Here is a 24,014-nt window from a genome sequence, read left to right as displayed (position 1 = left end):
GGGCTTCTTTGTATTTATACTTGCTAAAATACGAAGTGACAAGCATAATGATGATGGGTCTAAGATAAGGGTATGAAGTTGGAGTGAACTTAAGACGCGTGAGAAGGGACATGGCGTGGGTCATGTCAGGTTGAGAAGCAAGAGAATCGATGAAGACGGAGATGGAAAGGGATTTGAGAGGTGGGTTTGCGAGGAGGGCGGTGGTGGTGAGGTTAACAGCTGTGGCGAGTTGGTTTGAGTCGCAGAGGCGAGGAATGAGGAGGTTGATCTCTGTGAGCTCCTCATCGGTGAGAATGCGCTCTGTGGAATCGAATTGAAGAGGGGACTCCCCTGAGGAAGAAAGAGAAGAATAGAAGGGCGATGCGAGAAGCTTATGGCAGAGTGAACCGAAAATGGCAATGGCTTTTGACGGCACGCCGGGAAAATGAAGCCGGCGGAGTGAACTCATTTCGCGTCACATGCCCAGATCATGCGTGGGTACCTGAAATAAAACTGAAATGAAACAAAGCAAGAGTTACCAATTAACAATTTCAAAAAGACAAATCCGACAACACAGAATTACTAATCTATTGTTGATTCTTAGATTTTATCCACACTAAATTAATTATACTTAAACTTAATTAGTTAATCTAGAATATTAGTAGAAATATTAGTAGTTAAAAATGTCTATTGGTTCATTTATAACCCTACCTCAATTAATTATATAATCTCTCATACAATTATATAAGGTCTAATTGAATCCAATTTCACTCTAATTTGATTATCTAGAACCTTTAGGTACGTGTATCCAACTCCACATTATTTAATCCCACATTCTGTTTAAGATTTTTTTTGTCAAATTCAATCATAAATTCCCAAAACAAACTCAATACTAGCCATTTAGAAGTCAACTTCAAGTTGACTTAACAATAAATTAAGAATTTTTTTTATTAAAAAAATTACAAGGCATAACAATAACTCATAAATATATCTGTTATAAGGGGTTTTTGTTTGTTTGTTTAGATGATTGCTATAATATTTAAATGCATATATTTAGTTCTTAAAAAAAAGGGTATAATTAGTGCTTCTAAGGAATTAATTAAAAATTAAAGAGAAACCAAACTCGTTCCATGTCAGTTTCTTGTTTTAATATTTCTTTCTTGGCACAGAAACTCTTATTTTCTTGTATCTTCTAATGGAAACCCACATGGACAAGTGTGATGAGAAGTTCAAGGCTTATCAAAACTACTATAATGAAATGGAATTCGTCAAATGCAAAGAAGCATATAAATATTTGAAGGTATCAAGAACAAATTCGTTGTTACGATCTGTTGAGAGTTTAGTTGGATTAAATTTTTCTATCCGTGTAAATAATGACCAGTTCTTATTTTTCAGGATTTATGAGCTGTTTTCACTAGCCTCCTGCCAACATTTGTCAAAACACCAAATGCTAAAAAAAATTGAATAAAAAGTGCCATGGTCCTTTTGTATCCTCCTTTTTACATATAATAATTATCAAACAGCTCTCCAATATTTCTCTCTGTTTTTTTTTTTGTATCAGAACAATGAGTTATTTAAAATCTTTGGATGTGCTTGTGAAAAATCTTGGTATCAAAGCAGCAGCAAGTTTGAAATACCTTTTTTCCATCTTTGTGACAAGTCTAGACATGAAGTTACAAATTGCTATTATAGATTTGACTAAAACTACAAAAGTTATAATAAAGGTGAAAATGTTTGTGCCCATGTTGCTACTCCCGAAACCGCCAATGATCCTACATGGTATTTCGATACCAAGACTACTCATCATATGACTCATGATTTCATAGATTGATTAGATTGATTCCAAAGCAATTCACAAATTATTGTTGTTAGAAGGGAATTCACAATTCTAAGATTTCATTCTCTAATCAATTGATTTCACCTTGATCTTGTGATTAGCTTGCCAAATATTTGTGCTTATGAACCTGAGAGATGATTAACTTAATTAGTATCTATAATTTCTAAGGCGGATAACAGATAATGTTGTTTTTGTAGCTATGAAAATAGAAAAGCTAGAAACATTTGAAAAGGAATTCTTGCGATTGAAATTTTATTACTCTGATGACTGGTAAGTATTCTTGGTCTTTTTTCCTGTTTATGATTTTTTTTGCCACTATGATGATCAAACCCGCTACATATATAAAGGACATTAATTTATTAGTGAGTTTTCATAACTTTGCACAAGCATCCTCAATGGGAGCTTACTATGCATTCTTGTAAAGGTCTAAAAATACCATCATAGCAACATCAATATAGCAACATTTGGGATTAAACCCATTCGACTCTAGGTAACATCTATTTTAGTTAGTTTTACAGCTTCAATTTACCTCTTATAAGGAAACAAGCAATTAATAGACATGATTCTGATACCCATAAACCCATTGAACATGATTGTCTTTAAGAGTGCTAACAAAGTTAAAGAGATGTTTTTTTTCACCAAAAAAATCTTTATTAAGTCTGGCTCTTTGAGCCTAAAAAATCTTCTCATATTCATACTAGAACTTAGTCCTTAAAAATGAATACCACCATTTATGCCAAGTAAATTAAACTTCTTTTGCAAATTAAGGATCATATGTTCCAACAAACAAATATTGCTTTCAAGTTCAAAATGGTGCATAATTTATTTTTCACAATACATGTGATAAAAGAAAAATACATTTAATTTTAGATAACAAACATGAAATTGAAAATAAAAAAAATGTCCCACTAACTTGAACATTTATATGGCAGGCCCTTATAAATATATCAAAAATTTATTTATTTATTTATTTTTTTGGGATAAGATGCTCAGAATATTTGCCTCGCATGTGGAGTGGTTTAGCCTATTAAAGAGAAAGTTAGCTTCTGTTTTTATTTGTTATTTGGGCTTTAAGCCCTTTGTCCTATTTTGGATCAAAAGGCCTAAAATATAAGTGTATATGATGTTCTCACCTTTATATTCTGAAAGTTTATTTTCCACTATTTTTTTTTCAATTTTCTTTTTTGGACTTATATTTTTCTTGCATATTCACCACGTAAGGCTTGCATAAAAATATCAAGATGGGTAATCACATGATTAGGCTAGTTAAAAAATTATGAAAAAAAGATTAATATAATTTTTGGTCCCTTAATTTTGTTTGTTTGTTTTGGTCTATTAAATTTCGAATCATGAATTTTGGTCGCTCAAATTTTTCTTTTATTTAAAATATAAGTCATTATAACTCAATAAAACTTACACTATTTTATCTCTTAAGAGACCAAAACTTGTAGTTTGAAATTTGAGAAATCAAAACCAAAATAAGGATAAATTTAAGAGATCAAAAATTATATTAACCCAAAAAAGAATATAGAATTTAAATCTTATCAGGCATTTCAATAAGTTTTAGTATAACCTAGCATAGTAGCATGTATAATATAATATTTGCTTCCCTTTAGGCGTCTTTTGTGTTGGTTTGTGGTAGTTGATTTCATATATAGATTGTTTGGTTCATTTGTTCGGATAAAATTTGCTTGAAACATGACCAAGACATAGAAATTTTCAGCACCAAACAGAGATTGAGCGATCAAGACCCAACTTCTCTCCGCTGCTATTTGAGTTCACTGCCAAAGAACGACGCCGTTTTCACAAGGACAAAGGGATAACGAGACGCCACGCAAGAAAAGAGGGAGCATGAGCAAAGGAGGCACATGAAGGATGCCTTGGTTTTATTACAAATAATTTATCAATAAATTTATAACAGTCAATCTATTTTTATAAAATCATAAAAAATTTAAAAAAAACACACACACACAAATTAACTGGGTTAAAAAATCATTTTATTAGTACTATATACTACTTTGTTCTCTAATATAAAAATTAGTTGATGAGTTAAATTTGGCCCTAAATACTTCTTCAGCTCTTAATGTAGGATCTAATTAGAGAGTTTTTTTTTGTTTTAAATGTAAAACTTATTTTTCATATTAGTTATTTTCCTCCCAAATTATCCTTACTAATGCTCCCTCAAGAGGGTGGGGATTTTTTTTTTTAACAAAATAGTTGAAGTCAAAGATCATCATAAATAATAATGTTTTAAGAAAAATATGTTGTATTTATTATGATAAACTAATTTAACTAATTTTTTTAATTTAATCAAATTTTCTAAATAGGTCATATATTAAGGTTAGGAGGAATATAACATACCAATTTATTTTATTTCCTATATTTAACACGAGTGTTTTTGGGAAACTATATCATATATATTGTAATTAATTAATTTCTTTTTTTTTGTCAATACACTTAAATTAATTAAGTAGGTCTTATATTAAGAATAAAGAGAATATTATATAATTATTAGTTAGTTAGTTAGTTATATTTGTTTTGTAAATATTTAATTAAGAGATGGCAATACATGTTTTATTAAAATCATAGGGCACTAATTGTAAAGTGATGATGGGGTGAATGTCCAACAGATGGTACTTATCTTTAATATGCATTTTAAGAGTATCAGACAAAAGTATAATTAAGTTGTTAACCCTAGGATTAGGTGGTGGTAGTTAAAAAGTGAGAAGTGGGATTTTTTTTTTTAAATCGAGGACTCTTTTGGAGGAAGGGATCTAGGAATTACAAGGAAATGCTAACGTCATAGAGGAGGAGATGGCCATGAGTGTTCGTCAAGTTGCTAAAGCAATTTTGAAAAAATCCAAAGGTTATGGTCAGAGAGATAAGAAGACTTAGTAGTGAAAAAAGAACATACACAAGAAATCAAATAGAAAAGAGATTGTTTCAAATCTATACGTTTGTGCAATAATGAAGAAACTAAGAAAAGTATCATTTGGCTAAAAAAGAGACGAAGAGAACAGCGAATGAAGCACATTCTAAAGCATGTGAGGAGTTTTATAAAGAATTAGAAACAAAAGCGGGGGGAAAATAATATTTACATGTTTGCAAAGCAGAAGGGGAGGAAAAAGAGAGATTTGAACCAAGTGAGATGTATAAAAGACAAAGAAGGTAAAGTTCTAATTAGTGATGGGATATTAAGAATAGATGGGAGGTTTAGTTTTACAAGCTATTCAATGAGGGAAGCAAATGTTTGATTCAGGAATTGGAGAACTGGTTAATTAACAAAAAGGATCAGGATTTAGCTTTTTACTGCAGGATCCGTATCAGAAAGTTAAAGGCAGCTCTTAAAAAAAGGAGCAATGGTACCTGACAATATTCCTATTGCTGTTTGGCCAACAAACGTGGGACGAATATGTTATCTTCATCTAAACAAGATTTATATGATCATTAACATTACTATCTTAATGCTATTTACTTAACAAAAACTTCAGGTGAATTGACCCTAACAATAAGGTCAGGGCGATGCTTAATTAAATGCTCTAAAATCCCATGAAATAAACAATCTGCTTTGAAGTCTGAAGTTTTTTTTAAGTATAAATCAGCTTTCATACTCATTTATCAAAATGCATTTTTAAGTGATATTTTAGAAAAACAACATTTTTTAAATGACAATTATATTAAAAAAAAATCATCTTACCTAATTTTTCTAATTTTCATAAATTAATTAATCAAGTCTTATATTTATATTTGGAGGTAGCAGCACTTCGTCTGTATAAATGAAATAGCATGTGACGCAGCGTAGAATCTAATCACATAACACGTAAAAGAAGCAATTTTTATTTGATCGACTGATAGAGTCTCAAACGTGATAAAGATCTAGTTTCTTTGTAATGCAACCAGACAAAGTAGATTGGTAAAATCATCTCACAGAGCACACTAGAGCCTTTTCTTCAGCTGTATTTTTCTTCAGAACCCTTTCAATGTAGGCATAGCATGAATGCGCCTAGGCTCTGGTTGTGCCTCTCTCGCAGTTGTTCCAATTTCATTCCCCGAATGAAAAGCCGCCACAGGTGACAATGTCAGGTGCGAAGGGGGGTGGAAGGGAGATAAATGAAAACAAGGTTATTAAAGTCAGTATAAAATATTGTACCTTGGGGTGATGAAAGGGAAGATTCTTCAGTCAAGCCATCTCCCTGCCTGGATAAGTCGCAAGATGAGACCTGCAACTGTATCTTAATTTTAAAAATATGATTTCACGTTTTCTGCTAAAACAGAATTTGCATATAGATAATAAAAGCAGTTGATTTGAAGTGGTATTGTAGGCAAAGAAGGAAAATTATATCGTCAAAGCACCCAGAGGTCATGTTGTCAAAGGAAAAAACGAAGTCAGAGGTCATAACTAAAAGGACTCGAGCATATATCCATAAACAAGGATCATGGCATCAATTATCAGAAGAAATATCAGTTAGTCTGTGTCAAAAAGGAGAGGGCAGCAAAGTTGGAAAGTTTAGAACATTGAAGCCCAGATAAAATAACGGGCAAAGGTACATACTAGCTAGAAATAAAACCGATTTTGCCAGTTACACTCACTATCCTATATTTCTATAAACATCATTTTGGCATGGTCTTTGTCAATCAATCCTTATAAATATCTGTGTCACAGGTTACCAAAAACTGGAACAAAGTTGCAAGAGTCTTCAAGAGACATTTGATTAGTAACTTACAAACTAACTTCAGCAAAGAGTAGTAAACAATGCAGTAGAACATCTTTTAATAAACTAAAATTTATACAGATTAGAAATCCTAGGATTAGGTGATGAAACTAAAAGTGGGCAATCAAATAAGCACGCAGGACGTTCAGTGCGATGAAGCCAAAAGAATCCTGAAAAATTCAAGGAAGATAAACTCTACAAAAAGGAATGGTCGTGTAAATTATACAGATACAAATGAAAGTACAAGGGACAGAAGGCCCTTTAAAATGAAACCTGTAATTGAATGGAAATTGTGTATTTTATTGATACTTCGATTGGGTATTTATATACAATAGAGGAGCCTAGGTATTAATGGCTCATTACTATGAAATCATATCATATCATATCCTATATACTAATTACAGGATATTTACATATCTTATAATATCTCCTATAATATCTCTACACTCCCCCTCAAGTTGGAGCATAGATGTCAATCATGCCCAACTTGTTACAAAGATATTCAACTCGAACCCCATTGAGAGCTTTGGTGAGAAGATCACCCAACTGGTCGTTGGATCTGACACGTCCTGTAGAGATGAAGTTTTCCTTGAGCTTGTCTCGGACGAAATGACAGTCAATCTCAATGTGTTTCGTTCATTCATGAAAGACCGAATTCGAAGCTATGTGTAGGGCTGCTTTATTATCACACTACAGCTTTGCTGGTAACGAGGTTTTAAGACCAACCTCTTTTAGTAGCTAGTATATCCAAACTATCTCACATACAGATTGCGCCATGGCTCTGTATTCCGCTTCTACACTCGCTCGTGACACCACATTCTGTTTCTTGCTTTTCCAAGACACCAAATTGCCTCCTACAAAAACACAGTATCCTGTAGTAGATCGTCTTGTGGCTTTCGACTCACCATGATCAGCATCACAAAAGCACTTAATGTTTGTGTGACCATGATTCTTGTACAATATCCCACGACCTGGGGATCCCTTCAAGTAGTGTAACACATGCTCTAAGGCTTCCCATTGTTGGACAGTTGGCGCAACCATAAATTGGCTAAGGACACTAACTGGATAGGTGATATCAGGACGGGTCACTATAAGGTAATTCAACTTCCCAATCAGTCTCCTATACCACTCTGGATTTTCAAATGGCTTGCTCTTAGCAGCCTCATCAGGATTTTCACATGGTATGCTACTATCAGCATCAAGTAGAGGATTATAGACCATAGGGAAACTGGTCGGGGCAGCCCCTAGTTTTCCAGTTTCTTTCAGCAGATCAAGAACATACTCTCTCTGAGTCAATAAGATGCCTTTCTTGCTCCTCATGACTTCAATTCCCAGAAAGTACTTCAATGAACCCAGATCCTTCGTTTGGAAATGTGAGTTAAGGAACGACTTGAGAGATGAGATCCCTGAGACATTGTTTCCTGTAATCACAATGTCATCGACATACACAACCAGTAGGATCATGCCAGCACTTGTTCGCTGATAGAACACAAAATGATCACACTTACTCTGGTGCAGGCCAAAGTTCTTCACAACAGTACTAAATCTGTCAAACCATGCCCGAGGACTTTGCTTTAAGCCCTAGAGTGATTTCTTAAGGTGACACACCTTCCCACGCTCCCCCTGAGCAACAAAACCTGGTGGTTGCTCCATGTACACTTCTTCAAGGAGATCACCGTTCAAGAATGTATTTTTGATATCTAATTGATGGAGATCCCAACTATAGGTAGCGGCCATGGAGATGAACATACGAACAGAAAAGAGCTTGGTCACGGGGGAAAAAGTCTCAGAGTAGTCAATACCATACTTTTGAGCAGAGCCTTTTACGACAAGGCGAGCCTTGAGGCGTTCAAGTATACCATCCGCCTTAACTTTGGGGGTCAACACCCATTTACACCCAATAGCTTTCTTTCCTGCTGGTAAATCTACTAAAGTCCATGTGCCAGCACAATGAAGGGCTGCCATCTCTTCTTCCATAGCAGTAAGCCAACCCGGGTGGGACAAGGCTTCATGAAGAGACTTAGGTACTGAAATAGTATCTACAGAGGCAACAAAGGCACGAGAAACAGAAGGGAGGTGGTTATGTGAAACAAAGGAAGAAATAGGATGTGCACAAATACGTTTACCTTTGCGAAGGGCAATGGGCAAATCAAGGGAGGGATCTGGACCTGGAACAGGAGGTGTCTCAGAGTCAATTGAGGGATCGGTATCTAGACTTGGAACCGGGTCAAGCTCAGGGTGCATGATGCTTGCTGCAGGATCAGATGACGAAGCAGATAATGGTGGAGCAGAATGTGGCGCAACAGTAGGAGTAGTTTCCTTCAAACGTCTAGTGTAGACCCGAGACAAAGGTGGTTGACCAGGTGCCAATACGGGAGCTGGTGGTAAGCTTGGACTAACAGAATATAGCAGAAAGGTATCCTCCTCCACCGGTAGAGAAGGTGAAGCAGAAGCATTAGATGCAAAGTAGGCAACAGATTCCTGAAAAGTGACATCGGCTGAAACCAGATAACGATTCAGAGTAGGAGAAAAGAGTTCATTAGATAACTCTTTTGAACTCGAGAGTAGCCAAGAAAGACACATTTAAGAGACTTGAGATCCAATTTGGAGACCGTGGGACGCACATTCCGAACAAAACAAACACAGCCAAAGATCTTAGGATCAATAGGGAACAAAGCTTTGGAAGGAAAGAGAGTGGTGTAGGGAATGTTACCATCAAGGATAGAGGAGGGCATGTGATTAATAAGAAAGCAAGCTGTGGAGACCGCATCTGCCCAAAATGGTTTTGGAACCTACATTTGAAATAAAAGTGCACGGGCCACTTCTAATAAGTGACGATTTTTTCTTTCGGCAACACCATTCTGAGCCGGTGTATCCACACAGGAAGATTGATGAAGAATGCCGTATTGAAGCATAAAAGAGCGAAAGGATTCAGAAAAATATTCTTTAGCATTATCACTGTGCAAGGTGTGGACAAGCGTATTAAATTGAGTTTTAATTTCGGCAACAAAAGTACAAAAGTGAGAGAAAAGCTCAGAACGATTTTTCATTAAATATAACCAAGTGGTACGGGAATAATCATCAACAAATGTGACAAAATATTTAAAACCACCTTTGGACTCAACTGGACACGGACCCCAAATATCGGAGTGCACAATTCAAAAGGGGACGAAGCCCGTTTATTGACTCTAGACACTAACAGTAGACGATGATGTTTAGCAAACTAACACGACTCACAGTCTAAAGACGACAAGTGCTGAAACTGAGGATAAACCTTTTTTAAAGAGGATAAAGATAAATGACCCAAACGACAATGTGCTTCAAATGGAGTGACACCACCAGTACAAGCTACCGCATGAGACCCCTGATCATCAAGGAAGTAATGTCCGCCAGATTCGTAACCCCTACCAATAATCTTCTTCGTCAAAAGATCCTGTATCAAGCAATGGTCAGGAAAAAGTGAGACCCAACAATTTAATTGACGAGTAAGCTTGCTAGGGGACAAAAGGTTAAAAGCAAGATTCGGGACATTGAGTACAGATTTTAAATGAATAGAAGGAGTAGGTTTAACAATGCCAGATCCAAGGACACGAGAGTGGGAACCATCTGCAATGGTGATAGCAGAAGGGTTGGCATAAGAATTATAGCTAGAGAAGAGATGACGGTTACCTGTCATGTGGTCAGTAGCACCAGAGTCTATGATCCATTTGGAGGAAGAAGAGACAAGGGCAGTAGCCTTATTACCTGTTGCACTAGCAGCGCTCACGGGGGGATTTGCAAACTCCAATTGAGCATACTCGGCAGCTGAGATAGTAACCATGTCATTGGCTGTTGTGGCCACATGGGCAGAGCTCTGTCGTTGTTGTTTGTTTTGCAGCTTACAACATATGCATTTAGTATGTCCCGGTTCCTTGCAGTAGTAACATATCACTTCCTTGGGCTCCTGATTACCACCTCCTGGTTTCAGACCACTACGATTAGGGAGCCCTCGATTGTCATTCTAGCCTCGACTGAGTAATGCATTAGTAGGTGTAATGGGAGCTGAGGAAGGGTTTTGTTCAGTTCTCAATACATGAGAGAAAGCTTCTTCAAGAGAGGGGATTTCAGCTCCAGACAAAATTTGCGATTGAGCAGCCGCATATTGAGATGGCAGTGCAGTCAGAAAACTCATGGTGGCCATCTGCTCGCGGTGAGACACATTAACTTTCCTGTCATCAGAAATAGGCATAAGAACATTGAGCTCTTCATAGGTGCTTTTAAAATCCATAAAGAAGTTTGTGAGGGAACGGTCAACTGGCATCTCGGACCGATAGAATGATCTGCAGACCTCGTAAATACGAGAGATGTTGTTCTTTCCTGAGTATAAGAGTGCCAAATAATCCATTAGTTCTTTAACAAATTCACAATGAGTAATAGAAGGCATGATCTCATTGTCAATAGAGTTATGAAGTTGTAACAGAAGCCGTGCATCATCTCTTAACCATGACTTATGAGAGGCATCCTTTTCATCAGGAGGATTGTCAATCAAGTGATCTTCCTTCTCAATACTCCGAAAATAAATACGAATAGTTTTACTCCAATCCAAATAATTTTTCCAAGTTAGTTTGTGTTCAGTAATCTTAGTGACTACTGGAACCACTTCAGGGACAACAGACTTGTTATCACCCATTAGGATAATAATTATCACAGTAACACTAATCAGCCAAATGGATCATACTAGGGACCACAGAATAAAAAGTAGATCAGAATTCTACAAACCAAAGCACCAACGCTTTCTCAGGAAGCCAAAAGTGCTCTGAATCACAACAAACAATGGGACCCAGGAAGTAGAAGCAGCAAGGAAGGGTCAGAACAGAAGTCATGACGCCGGAAAACGAGAGAAGACGTCGGAAAGCGAGAGAAGACGCCGGAAAAGGCTACGACGAGACGACGCGTGAACTGAACAGAACAGCAGTGGAGGGTGACGGCACGTGAAGGCCACGCGCTGCTCGGACGGCGACGAGACTCTGGTGGTTGGCCAATCGGGACCCTGCGACCTCCGTTGACTGGCGGGTGTGCATTGTAGAGGACGGGAGGCTGGAGTTCTGTGAACAGTGCAGGGACGGTGAACAGTGCAAGGACGCTGAAGAACCGAAAAGAAAACTTTTTTTAACCTAATAAACCTGCTCTGGTACCATGTAATTGAATGGAAATTGTGTATTTTATTGATACTTCGATTAGGTATTTATATACAATAGAGGAGCCTAGGTATTAATGGCTCATTACTATGAAATCATATCATATTGTATCCTATATACTAATTCCAGGATATTTACATATCTTATAATATCTCCTATAATATCTCTACAAAACCAAAGGATCCGCAGCCGACCAAAAAACTTCAGATAATTGAGTGCTTTCCCCGAATAATTAATATTTCTATAACTTAAACTAGAGCGGTAAGTAAGAGAAGCAACATAAGAGATGTAAATAGAAATGGTTAGATTACCCAACAGAAGTACACAAATTAAAAGTACTGGATATTCCTTGATAAAGGGGCTTAATGTAGTTGGACGTGGATCAATTACAATAAAGTAACTAACCAGCTAACCCAGATATTGCTATTAAACCATGAGAAAGAATGAACAAGTTAAGACTAGAAGCAGCACCTCATATTTACGGCCAACAGAAATATCCATAGAGGACTATTTTTTGTTTGTTTCAACAGAACAGATTCCTTAGAAATCGTTTCTGACATGAAAGTACTGTTTATGTTTGTTCTTGATAAAATTGAGCTTAGAGGCTTCGCCTAATAAAAGCCATGCATCTGGTTAGCTATTATATGAGAGGAATCAAATTTGTGGATTATTTCATGTTTCTAAATAACATATACAGCAACCAAACCAATGGATTATTTTAAAAGTCCACATAAAAGCTTTGAACCTGTTGACCAAAACTAGCCTTTAAATATTTCACTCGCGTCTTCTTCAGGATATCCAAGCTGTGATTCATATGAATTCAATCCCGAACAACCTTCACTGCCTGTTTTGGCATACTGCCACCATTAGATTATATGGAATGGAGAAAAAAAAATTAATAAGTAATTCAACTTGATGATATGACATAACCTGCAGGTGAAGATGGGGCAGCTTCATGGATTACATTTTCTGGTGGCTGTTTCAAAGATGAGGAGGGTGGCAATTGCCCACCAAAGTATTTTTCAATAATTGAACATGTTTCCTAGCAACAATACAACTCAAAAGACATAATTTTTTTAAAATATAATTATCCGAAGAAAATGCTATGCTCCACCAAGCAAACTAAAAATGTTTGAGTAAATTACACTAACGTATGGAATTTGGCTAAACGACATTTGACACACACCACTCTTGTTTTAAAAGTTATACAAACCTCCATTGACATTTGATATAAACTGCAAAAACTTTCAATTTACTTATAGTCAAAGAAGTTAATCTTTTAAATAATATGAAAATGTAATTCTAACGTTAATGTAACAACAGAACTGCTAAATTAATATCAAGATAATTAAGAAATTCTACTTTCCGAAGCAATGCATGTAGTGCAGAAAGTTTACATTTATATTTTTATAAAAAATAGATTAGAAATGAGGTTTTTGCTATCCATATCAAAGGTAACGGGACCCAACAGCGATTTTTTAAAACAAAAAGAATATTAGGGGCAATGCAGCCCAACTTGAAGGGAGATTTTGTGTAATACTCAATATTCTCCAAGGTAAAAAGGTGGACAAACATTAGCAGTTGACGACCTCATATTATCACAGGCAACTAGCCTGGTTCAATTCAAATGCTTCAACTAAATATGTCAACATATGAAAGCATCTAAATGAAATGATGAACTAATTTACAGCCCAAGTTGTATCAATAACTGAGGGAACAAGCAAATAGCATCTTATTGCAGAGTTCTTTCAACTTTGAAATCCAGCACCGCAGCTCACTATTTCAAGGTGACCCTATGTCAGAGGCCACAAGTTGAACACAAGAAATACAGCTTATATTTACACAACAATTCAAACCTACAGATGGTGTGGTGACCATTTTACTTGCACCAACAGAAAGTGATGTTATTCCCCAACTGCTGTTTTGGCTTCCCTTATTATTGTGAAAGCCAATATATTCACGCAATCCAGCTTGAAACAGATTTACAGCATCTCCTTGAATCTTTGCAGCCCCATATCTTAGTGGACAGGATTTAGAAGGCAAGTTTTTATGCGAATCCAAATCACCCTGTTGTCAAAGAAAAACCTCAATAGATAAAATGAAATAGAATTAAGTTACTACAAAAATTCATAATCAATGTCTCGATATATAACATTAAAATTTATAGTGAGCTGTATCATTTATAATTCATGAACAATGTTACTCATTTTTCAGATTCTGTACAACTACAAGGCTTACATCTAGTTTACAATAAAAGACTAATGAAAAAGTGAGAATGGTACGTTTATCTAAATAAAGAAAATCATGCACAGATCAGGTATGGAAAAGCCACCTTGTATGCTCTAGCATGCAGAGTCAATGTGCGTGCAATACGCTTATTTTGTTCCAAGTTAGATTGAAGACGTTCACTCAGCTCTTCACACAATTGATTAAGCCAGTGCTGAACCTGAAGAAAGAAACAAATAACAGTACATAGCAATGTAATGAAAGGGATTTTCTTGCATGTGAAACTGTGGATCAAGTTCGAAGTCATCTAACTAATAAAAATCCAATAACAAATTTCTCAAAAGAAGCCAGCCAGTAAACTCATTAAGAAAATTGAAGAGTCAAAGGCATTTCAATTATTTTGGGGCAATGAGAGAATCTGATCCAATAAACAACAAATAAAATAATGAGAGACCAAACTGTGCAAAGATTTAAAAGGAAAAAAAAGGACTTAAACCAAGATCAAGAGCAAGAAAATGATATCCTTCACTTAACTTGGAGTAGATTATGATACCCTCTAGCACTTCCCTGTCATCATCAAAAAGAGTAAATTACAAGGTTGAAAACAATCCAAGATGATAGTAATCAAAATCATGAGCAAGAAACACACATCGTTCACTTAACTTCGTGTTGTTGATGATATCCTCTAGCAACTCCTTGTCATCATCAAAAGCAGTAAATTATGAGGTTGAAAACAATCCAAGAAGATAGTAATCAAAATCACGAGCAAGAAATAGATATCATTCACTTAACTTGGTGTAGGTTATGATCTCCTCCAGCACCTCCCTGTCATCATCAAAAACAGTAAATTATGAGGTTGAAAACAATCCAAGAAGATAGTAATCAAAATCACGAGCAAGAAATAGATATCATTCACTTAACTTGGTGTAGGTTATGATCTCCTCCAGCACCTCCCTGTCATCATCAAAAACAGTAAATTAGGAGGTTGAAAACAATCCAAGAAGATAGTAATCAAAATCATGAGCAAGAAAATGACATCCTTCACTTAACTTGGAGTTGTTGATTGTATCCTCCAGCAACTCCTTGTCATCATCAAAATCAGTAAATTATGAGTTTGAAAACAATCTAAGAAGATAGTAATCAAAATCACAGGTAAGAAGGTGATATCATTCAGTTAACTTGGAGTTGTCTATGATATCCTCCATCACGTCATCATCAGCCGCCATCTCCTCATTTAGCTCAAAAGTAATTCCCTGCATGGAAGATATCTAAAAATGCAACTATAGTAACTTCTTTTACTTGAGTACATGAGAGAAAAGGAACAAAAAGTCAGTTTATTAATCTTAGCCCTAAACAATAAACAATAGCACAAGACAGACCGACTGAAACATAGAACTTCCCCCTCCCATCTTGACCTAGCAACACATCAAACTCTACCTAGTAAACTTATCCTCCTGAAAAAACACTAGAAGCCCAAATGAAGAATGGAGCATAGTGATTTGAATAAAGCATCAAACTCTACCTAGTGCAATACACATGACAACTTCACGAGTAATGCAATACAAATTATCCCTTCCCTTCGTAAGTCATGAATTTAAGTGATTTGAACGAAGCATCAAATGCTAAGGTCAAAAATCAAAAGGGACCAAACAAATGGAAATATAAGAGTCACAGGCAAAGGCAAACCAAGATTGGTCAACATCTTTCCTATCAAAGTGACTTCACATGAATCAAGTTTTTAAGCACCATGGCAACAGGTTTAACATGGTGAACCTAAGCTTATAGTCCCTCACCAATGCCAAGTGTTTAGCTCTCTCACTCAAAGTGTCTAGGCCTGTGTTTACACTCAAATCCACCTTACTTAATCCCCTTTCCATAAGCTTGGATATAATCTAGGTTCTTCACCACTAACAATCAAATGCTAAACATAGATCAAAAGGACTTTTATTGGGTGATGAAATAGGCTTGGTTAAGAAACAAGTGGCAAACAAAAGAAAGGATATCAAAACACAAAGTAGATACTTTAGAAAATTAAGAGCCATTTAAAAAAAATAATGGGATAGATAGAATATGCATGCAATAAATTTGAGGCCCAGAATTCACAACCACTTAATCAATGAAAGGGGCAAATGCATAAAAAAAGCATATCATGTCTCTTCCTTTTCTTTTCTTTCTTTCCATTCCTTTCCTTTTTTCTGTTTTTTTTCTTTCCTTTCCTTTTTTTTGCCTTTTCCAAGTTTTTTTTTCAACTTCTCTTTTTTTTTTTTCCCCAAGCTTTTTCAAGCTTCTTCATCTTTCCTTTTGCTTTTATTCTTCTTCTTCTTTCGTTTCGTTGAAACTTTAATTGGTGTAGAGCTAGGCTTGCAGCCCAACATCCCTGTTTCCCTTAGGAGATCAAGCACATATTTTCTCTGGGAGATGTAGATTCCTTTCTTAGACCGGGCCACCTCCATTCCCAGGAAGTACTTCATCTCTCCGAGGTCTTTTACTTGGAATTCTTCTGCCATTGCAGCTTTTATTCTCTTCATTTCTTCATGATCATCTCCTGTGAGAACTATGTCATCTACATAGACACTTAAGATGGTTTTCTTATCTCCTTGATGTTTAAAGAATAGTGTGTGATCACTTTGCCCTTGAGTGTAGCCCTCATCCTTGAGAACCTGTGTGAATCGCTCAAACCATGCCCACGGTGACTGCTTTAGGCCATAAAGAGATTTCTTCAGTTTACATACCATATTCGGTTTTCTAGTTGGGAACCCAGGAGGTGGTATCATATATACTTCTTCTTTCAAGTCTCCATTTAAGAACGCATTCTTTACATCTAGTTGGTAAATAGGCCAATCTAGATTTGCTACCAAGGACATCAAGATTCTTACAGTATTGAGCTTGGCTACTGGGGCAAAGGTCTCTGTATAATCTGTGCCATATATCTGAGAGAATCCTTTCGCTACAAGTCTTGCCTTGAATTTATCTACTATTCCATCAGCTTTGTATTTTACTGTGAACACCCATTTACACCCCACGGCCTTCTTTCCTTGTGGTATAGCTGCTTCTTCCCAAGTGCCATTTCTTTTGAGTGCACCCATTTCCTCCATAACAGCATTTTTCCAGTTTGGAGACTCAAGAGCTTCCTTAATACTAGTTGGAGTCTTTATATTGTCTAGATTGCTGGTGAATGCTAAATACCGGGGAGAGAGAGCTTTGTAGGAGATGTGTTTCTCGATTGGGTGTTGTGTGCAGCTTCGAGGTTTTTTCCTTTGTGCTATGGGGAGGTCCAAGTCAGATATTGTTTCACCTGTAGGATCTACATTACCTGTCTGATCATCAACATTAACAATACTAAATTCTTCAGGCTCAGGAACTGTCATTTGTTCTGATTCATGGTGTGCCTTAGGAGTTAGTGGCTTGTCTTTACTGTTCTGCCTCCTCGCGTACGCCTTCTTAGTGTCTTTTTTGGTTTGCTTCTCCCCCTCATTGGGATTTTTCTCAAGTTCAAAAGTAATAGGTGGTTCATACTCCACAAAATAATGAGATTCAACCATGTCCTCTAGAGGGGCTGAAGTATTATTGTTTTTTGAAGACTTCAATTCATCCCAACTCTCCCCCTGAATTGAAGGCTGGGAATAAAATGGTTCAGACTCATGAAAAGTGACATCACAACTAATATAGAGGCGTTTGGTAAGAGGGTTATAGCATTTGTATCCTTTGTGAGAGGCAGAATAGCCTAGAAAAATGCATTTATCAGCACGAGGCTCTAGTTTCCCTTGATTGTGCAAGTGAACAAAGACAGAACACCCAAAAATTTTAAGAGGGAGATTGTTATGAAGATAAGGAACATAGTGAGTCTTGTGAAGGATCTCAAGAGGGGTTTTAAAGGAGAGAATTCTACTAGGCATTCTATTGATAAGAAAAGTTGCAGTGAGGATAGCATCACCCCAATAATACTTTGGGACATTATGAGTGAGGAGAAGGGCACGAGTAACTTCTAAAATGTGTCGATTTTTCCGTTCTGCAATTCCATTTTGTTGGGGGCTGTGAGGACAAGAACTTTTATGAATAATGCCATTTTCTTGGAAAAAGGTAGTAAAACTATGATTAATATATTCGGTGCCATTATCTGTATGAAAATTTTTTATAGAGGTATTAAACTGATTTTTTATCATTTGATGAAAGTTTACAAAAGTAGAATAAACTTCAGATTTTTCTTTAAGTAAATAAGTCCAACAAACGCGAGTGTGATCATCAATAAAAGTAATGAACCATTTGTGAAAAGTTCGGTTGGCAATCCGACTAGGCCCCCATAAATCACTATGAATTGTAATAAAAGGAGAAGAGGGTTGATAAATATTTCGAGAAAAGGTAGTGCGGTGATGTTTAGCAAATTCACAGACTTCACAAGAAAGTTCAGAAACATTTTTATTAGGAAAACTAGAAGGAAACATTTGAGTTAAATATTGAAAATTAGGATGGCCAAGACGTTTGTGCCAAAGGAAAATATCACTATCCCTAGGGAGAGAAACTTTATTGCAGACACTAGTATTTGTAATGGAGGCATCATCAAAGTAATATAAGCCATCGAATTCCTTAGCACTCCCAATCATCTTCCCTGTTGACAGGTCCTGAAATAAGCAATGAGTATCATAGAAATCAGCATGGCATTTTTCAATTTTGGTAATTTTGTGCACAGATATTAAATTGCACTTTAATTTAGGGACATGAAGGACAGCATGAAGAATTATATGCTCTGATATTCGGATATCACCAATGCCAGCTACAGTAGATAATGATGCATCAGCAATTTTAACTTTAAGGGTGCCATCACACGGCGTATAAGATATAAATAAGCCACGATTATCAGTCATGTGGTCAGATGCACCAGAATCTATTATCCAACACCTACCTGTACAGAGGCTTTGAATTGCATTCAAAGCATGTAAAAAATTACCTTTGTGTACCACCGTGGCAGTAGGTTGAGTGCGTGATGGCTGACCAGAAGGTTGCAGGTTGCTGAGCATCTCTATTAGTTTAGAGAGCTGGTCATTAGATATAGCAGCGGGTGTGGCAGGTTGCATTTCATTCCGTTCTGTTCCAACCATATAGCTACGTCCCTTGCTCTTTTTTGGTTTCCAATCTGCGGGTTTACCGTGTATATCCCAACATGTCTCCTTTGTATGGCCACTCTTCTTGCAATGTTCACAGATTGGTTTGTTTTTTGGACCTTTATTATCTGTACTGTGCCGAGTAATTAGAGCAGAGGATTCATGATTGCTGCTTGCAGCAACAGGGTTGGGCATCATGATTCGTCGTCGTGAGTCCTCCCTCCTTACTTCTGCAAATGCTTCTCGGACGGTAGGCAAGGGAACACGGCTCAAGAGGCGTCCTCTAACGGCATCAAGCTCTGAATTAATACCTGCAAGAAACTCGAAGAGGCGTTCTCTGTCGACCTTCTTCTTGTATAGTGCGGCATCTTCAAAGCATTTCCATGTATCGTCATTCTGGAGGTCAAGTTCCTGCCACAGAGCCGACATGGTTAAATAGTAATCATTTAAGGTTCCCGTACCTTGCTTCGTTTGCCACAATTTTGTTTTAATTTCGAAGACTTGGGAGACATTCTCTCCATCAGAATATGCCTCTCGCACAGCGTCCCATATTTCACACGCAGTGGGAAGGAACATGAAGCTCCGTTTAATGGCTGGTATCATTGCATTAATCAGCCGGGAAGAGACCATCGAATTCTCAGTTTTCCAGAGGTGCACAGCTTGAGAGTTGGTGGACGACGGACAAACAGCTTCGCCGGTGAGGTAGCCTAGCTTGCCTCGACCTTCAACAGCGAGCCTCACAGATTGCGCCCATTCACGATAATTCTCACCGGTCAACTTTTCTGGAACGATGAGGACGGCATTTCCTTCGAGACTTGATGGGTGGCGTGAGAGGACGGAACTCTCTGGTTCCATAGTCGACTTGGTCGACTCTGTTTTTTTCGGAGATAGCGACATGAGGTCGCACAATAGTGATTCAAGAGGTACCCACCTAATGCTCTGATGCCATGTGAGTAAAAAACTGTATATACTCTTATATTTTACAAGTCGAACATGTACAGGGATTTATAGGGGCTGTATTGTATCTATCCTAGGAAAGGAATTAATGGGTAATAAAAAATAATAAAGGACCTAGCTGACTATTTTACAACGGGCAAAATCAATCAATAAATAATACAATAATATCAAATAGAATCCTTTATTTGTTTTCCATGATTATCGGGATTTCCACAGCAAATGCAAATATGTGGTCTCAAACAAGATACAAGCCAAGTTCTAGAGTAAGAACAGAGATAGGTGGTACACACACGAAATGAATATGAATAGGCCCAAAAATCTCATAGGTCATGACCACCTACTTACAATTCACCTAAAGCCAAAACAATTGCGATGTAATTTTTCTACTCAACACATGATCAATCACTTATCAAATCAAGAATGCATACAAACCAAGGATTACCTTGTCCTCGCAATTCTCAAATCCAAAACACATTCTCTCTCTCTCTCTGTGAAAAATTCTAAATTTTTTCCGAAACATAAAACAAAGCAAGCACACAAAACTAAAAGCTAGAAGTAAAATCCTATCAATGCAACCCCAGCTCAAAATATAATATTCAATCAATCCGCCCTATTCAAATGACAAAGAAACGCAATATGGAAGTGTAAAAGGAAAGTGTACAACCGGGCCAAGCTAAGTGGCATATTGAACAACCTGCTCCTCCATGTTGCGTGGAAAATCCCTCATCGAAGGACTCCAAAACGCTAGCCCCAGTCATCTGCTCAATCTTCACAAGACACGGACAAAATAAAGTTCTTGAAAACAAACATGCAACTTTAAATGCAAGGTGGATAAAGCACATGACGCATTAATCATTAAAGTTATGGCTGATTCATAAAATAATTTGGTCACATTGAACTAAGGCTCCTTTTTAGCTCCTTTATATCAAATGTCATTAGAAGAGAGAATTTTCAACCAAAACGCAAGTCAACTCGGGCACCATACATAAATCATGATAGATAATCCGTACCTTTTGAACTTGAAAGATGCAATCAGTATAAATTTATCAAATCCCTTAGAGTGTCAAGCAGCAAAATAAACTGTCAAATGCTAATGATTAAAATAGCCAGCATACATGGCCCAATTAACATGTATAGTTTGAGTAAGGAGTTCGCATCCATTCAAATTCTCTTTTGCATTCTGTGCTTCCTCAGCATACTCATATTCAATAAATACGTGACCCGAAAATCAAAATAATTAGAAGCTGATATTAGTACAGTAATGAAACTATTGATGTGATAATGCCGCTAACCAAGTCCGAAATAATGATTTCAACTACGTAACTAGAAATTGGCAATTCTCCCTTGCTATTTCCTACCATTTATTTTGTTTGACACTGTGGGCAAGGGCAGAACATCCGTAATATAGTATACTGTTTTATATAGAAGAGACCCATCAAAAAGAAGTTCAAAGTACCTTAAGCTCTTTATCTTTGCCATGGACCAGCTTCAAGAAGTTAGAACGAAAAGTGTACTCAGCGCATTTGTTTCAAAGAAGTGCAACCTACTTTAATGTTTCACACCTAAAATTTATGTGCTGTGATCACATATCCAGCTATTAAATACATTTTATCACCCATTATTATTAAATGCGATGATATAATCAGCCAGGTTAGCAAACAGATACAAACATCAATTTCAGATTGTGTACAGTTTTATCGGCCCATTTCTCTCTATTTACAACTCTAGAAAGGAAATCCACGGTACTGCTTCTAACCAATATCTACAGAAAGTTACAAAAGAAATGCCAAACAGCAAGGGAAGAATCAAAAGGAAGGAAAAACTCACATCATGAAGGCCATCAGACCCAGAAAAGGGGGTGTTACTATTGGCATCAGTTTCGGGCGAAATCCTCAGCCTTTGGTTTTTCAGGGGTCGGTGAGGAAGAAGCAGGAGAGGGGAGAAACATGGGAAAGGCAGCGGTATTAAAGACAGCTTAGCCATCTTCGTCGATCAAGTCACCGTTCGCTGGCTCAAACGCGACCGCGTCTCCGCCAGTTGCGGTCCCTGCTTCACTCTATCGTCGTTCTCTCCGGACAAGCAAAACCCAAGGACGCTCGAAAGAAACCTCCCGTAAGAATTTTCAACCACTCAGAAGTAGAACTCGTTGAAGGAGGAATTGCTTGGCTGATTCAGGCAATAAAAAGCCCGCCCCGACGGAACTATTTCGATTTTCTTCTGATTGCTTGGCTGTTGCAGGAAACAAAAAGCGCGCCCCAACGGAACAATTTCTTCTGATTGCCTCGCTGATTTAAGAAATAAAAAGCGCGCCAACGGGACTATTTCTTTAAGGGAGAATTACAGTGAAATCTCACAGGAAAAAAAAAAAATTAAAAAATTCTAATAACAATCTGAGTATCCTGTTATTAAAATAGAAAATAACAATTTCTGTGACTTATTTTGTTATTTTTTGAATGGTAATATTCGATTAACATATCTTCCATCAAAATCCTTACCATTAATTTAGCGTTCGTTCGCTGTCACTATGTTTTGGGAGTAATGAAGCTATTTTTCCGGCAAGAAAAAAGTGTATATACAATATTATAAAAATATTAATATTTGCTACTTCGAGTTTCTAAAAGGACACAAGGTCAGAATTTCCTTTAAAAAAAATATAGAACGAAATATAAAAATTTTCTTTTAAAAATACTTATATATTTTTTTTCAATCTCTTCGATATTATTAAAAAATATTCATACCAAAAGCAATATTAGGGAGAGAAAACAAAAGCATTTGTGGCTGAATATTAGGAAAAATATTGCCTACTTCATTAACTTTACAAAATGACTTATAAATATAAATGAAGATGGCATTTTATTTTCATATATTCATTTTTCATGATAAATAATATATTTGTGTGTATTTTGAATAAAAAATATATACGTTGATTCCATAATTCTTGCATGAGAGAATTCTGATATTCCGAACCTTAAGGCTCTAGAAAAATAGGTTAACAAGTATTTATGAAATTCAAAAAAATTATTTTAAAAATTAGAACTTTAAAAATATTTTAATGACCAAAAAACTTAATTCGAGTGTGAAATTAAGAAAAAATAATTAGTAAAATTAGTTAATGCCTAATATATGATATGAAAAAGTTGTTGCCACTTGGTGAGCTTTCTTCCAATTAAATCTCACTTTCTTCTTTTTTGGTGTTTTATTAGCTACCAAAACCTATCATTTAGGTATATGTAAGACTAGATTAATATTTATTCCATTCATAACTAATCATTTATTAGGGGATTTATCTTTATCATTTAGGTACATGGTTTTAATGCACATGATTATATAAGGTAATTTGGAAAAATCAACAGACATTTGTTAGTAATAACTAATTTAATAAAATTTTTTAATATATATAAATTAGTTATCTAACTTTTATATTAAAAATCAAAAGTAGTATTTATTTTTTGAACTGAAATTTTTCAAAATTTGAAAGAAAAAATATTATTTTCTATTTGGTTTTTAAAATTCAAAAAATTAAATATGAAATGATGATTTTTTTGGTTAATTATTTTTATTTTGAAAAATTAAACTTGACATATGAATACTTGTAGCAATAAAAAACTAAATAACTATAGTTATTTAGTGATAAAAAAAAATAAAAAAGCACTATTTTTTCTTCCAATTCTAAAAAAATTCAGTTGAAAAATAAATATTTACTAGTTTTCGAGAGATTTTTCCAAAAAATTATTATATCTAATTTTATTGGTGTAAATGAAAAAGTACGTAGATTAAGTATAAAAGAATTGAAAATGTTGGGAAAACGTGACATGTTTTACTTTATCATTAAATTGAAAAATAAAAACATAAATTCAAATTATAAAATTATAACTATTAAGTATGAAAAAATCAAAATAGATTTTGGTCGGAATTGTCAAAGGCAAGTTCAGAAGGCCACTTGGGTTCAGCTTCGGTTTTTGATTTCGGAACTCATAAGTCCCATATGAAACGACGTCGTTTGGGAGCAAAGGACAGCATCACCAAG

At 36.0% G+C, this 24,014-nt stretch overlaps 1 protein-coding gene across 1 annotated transcript; it reads right to left on the bottom strand.

Moving 5' to 3' along the window:
* Positions 1 to 13,292: 13,292 nt before the first annotated feature.
* On the bottom strand, positions 13,293 to 14,238 carry LOC114717594 (DNA polymerase eta-like). The gene is made up of 2 exons (XM_028902806.1): positions 14,038 to 14,238; positions 13,293 to 13,772 (listed from the first exon to the last, which is right to left on the bottom strand). Exons 1-2 carry the CDS (start codon positions 14,236 to 14,238, stop codon positions 13,488 to 13,490), a joined length of 486 nt encoding a protein of 161 aa, XP_028758639.1. The 3' UTR covers positions 13,293 to 13,487.
* Between the last annotated feature and the right edge of the window lie 9,776 nt (positions 14,239 to 24,014).

The sequence above is a fragment of the Neltuma alba genome, unplaced genomic scaffold (genome assembly GCF_004799145.2).
Source record: "Neltuma alba isolate B1F8T4 unplaced genomic scaffold, ASM479914v2 tig00011756_pilon, whole genome shotgun sequence".
Taxonomy (NCBI): domain Eukaryota; kingdom Viridiplantae; phylum Streptophyta; class Magnoliopsida; order Fabales; family Fabaceae; genus Neltuma; species Neltuma alba.
The sequence above is the reverse complement of the archived record's forward strand: the minus strand, read 5'-3'. Positions and strand labels throughout refer to the sequence as shown.

Bases quoted from the DNA above. Each gene is read 5' to 3' on its own strand.
- LOC114717594 (XM_028902806.1), bottom strand. From the start codon at position 14,238: ATGACTTCGAACTTGATCCACAGTTTCACATGCAAGAAAATCCCTTTC. The intron at 13,773-14,037 runs GTGGCTTTTCCA...CTTTGACAACAG, and splicing joins TGCATGCTAGAGCATACAAG to GGTGATTTGGATTCGCATAA.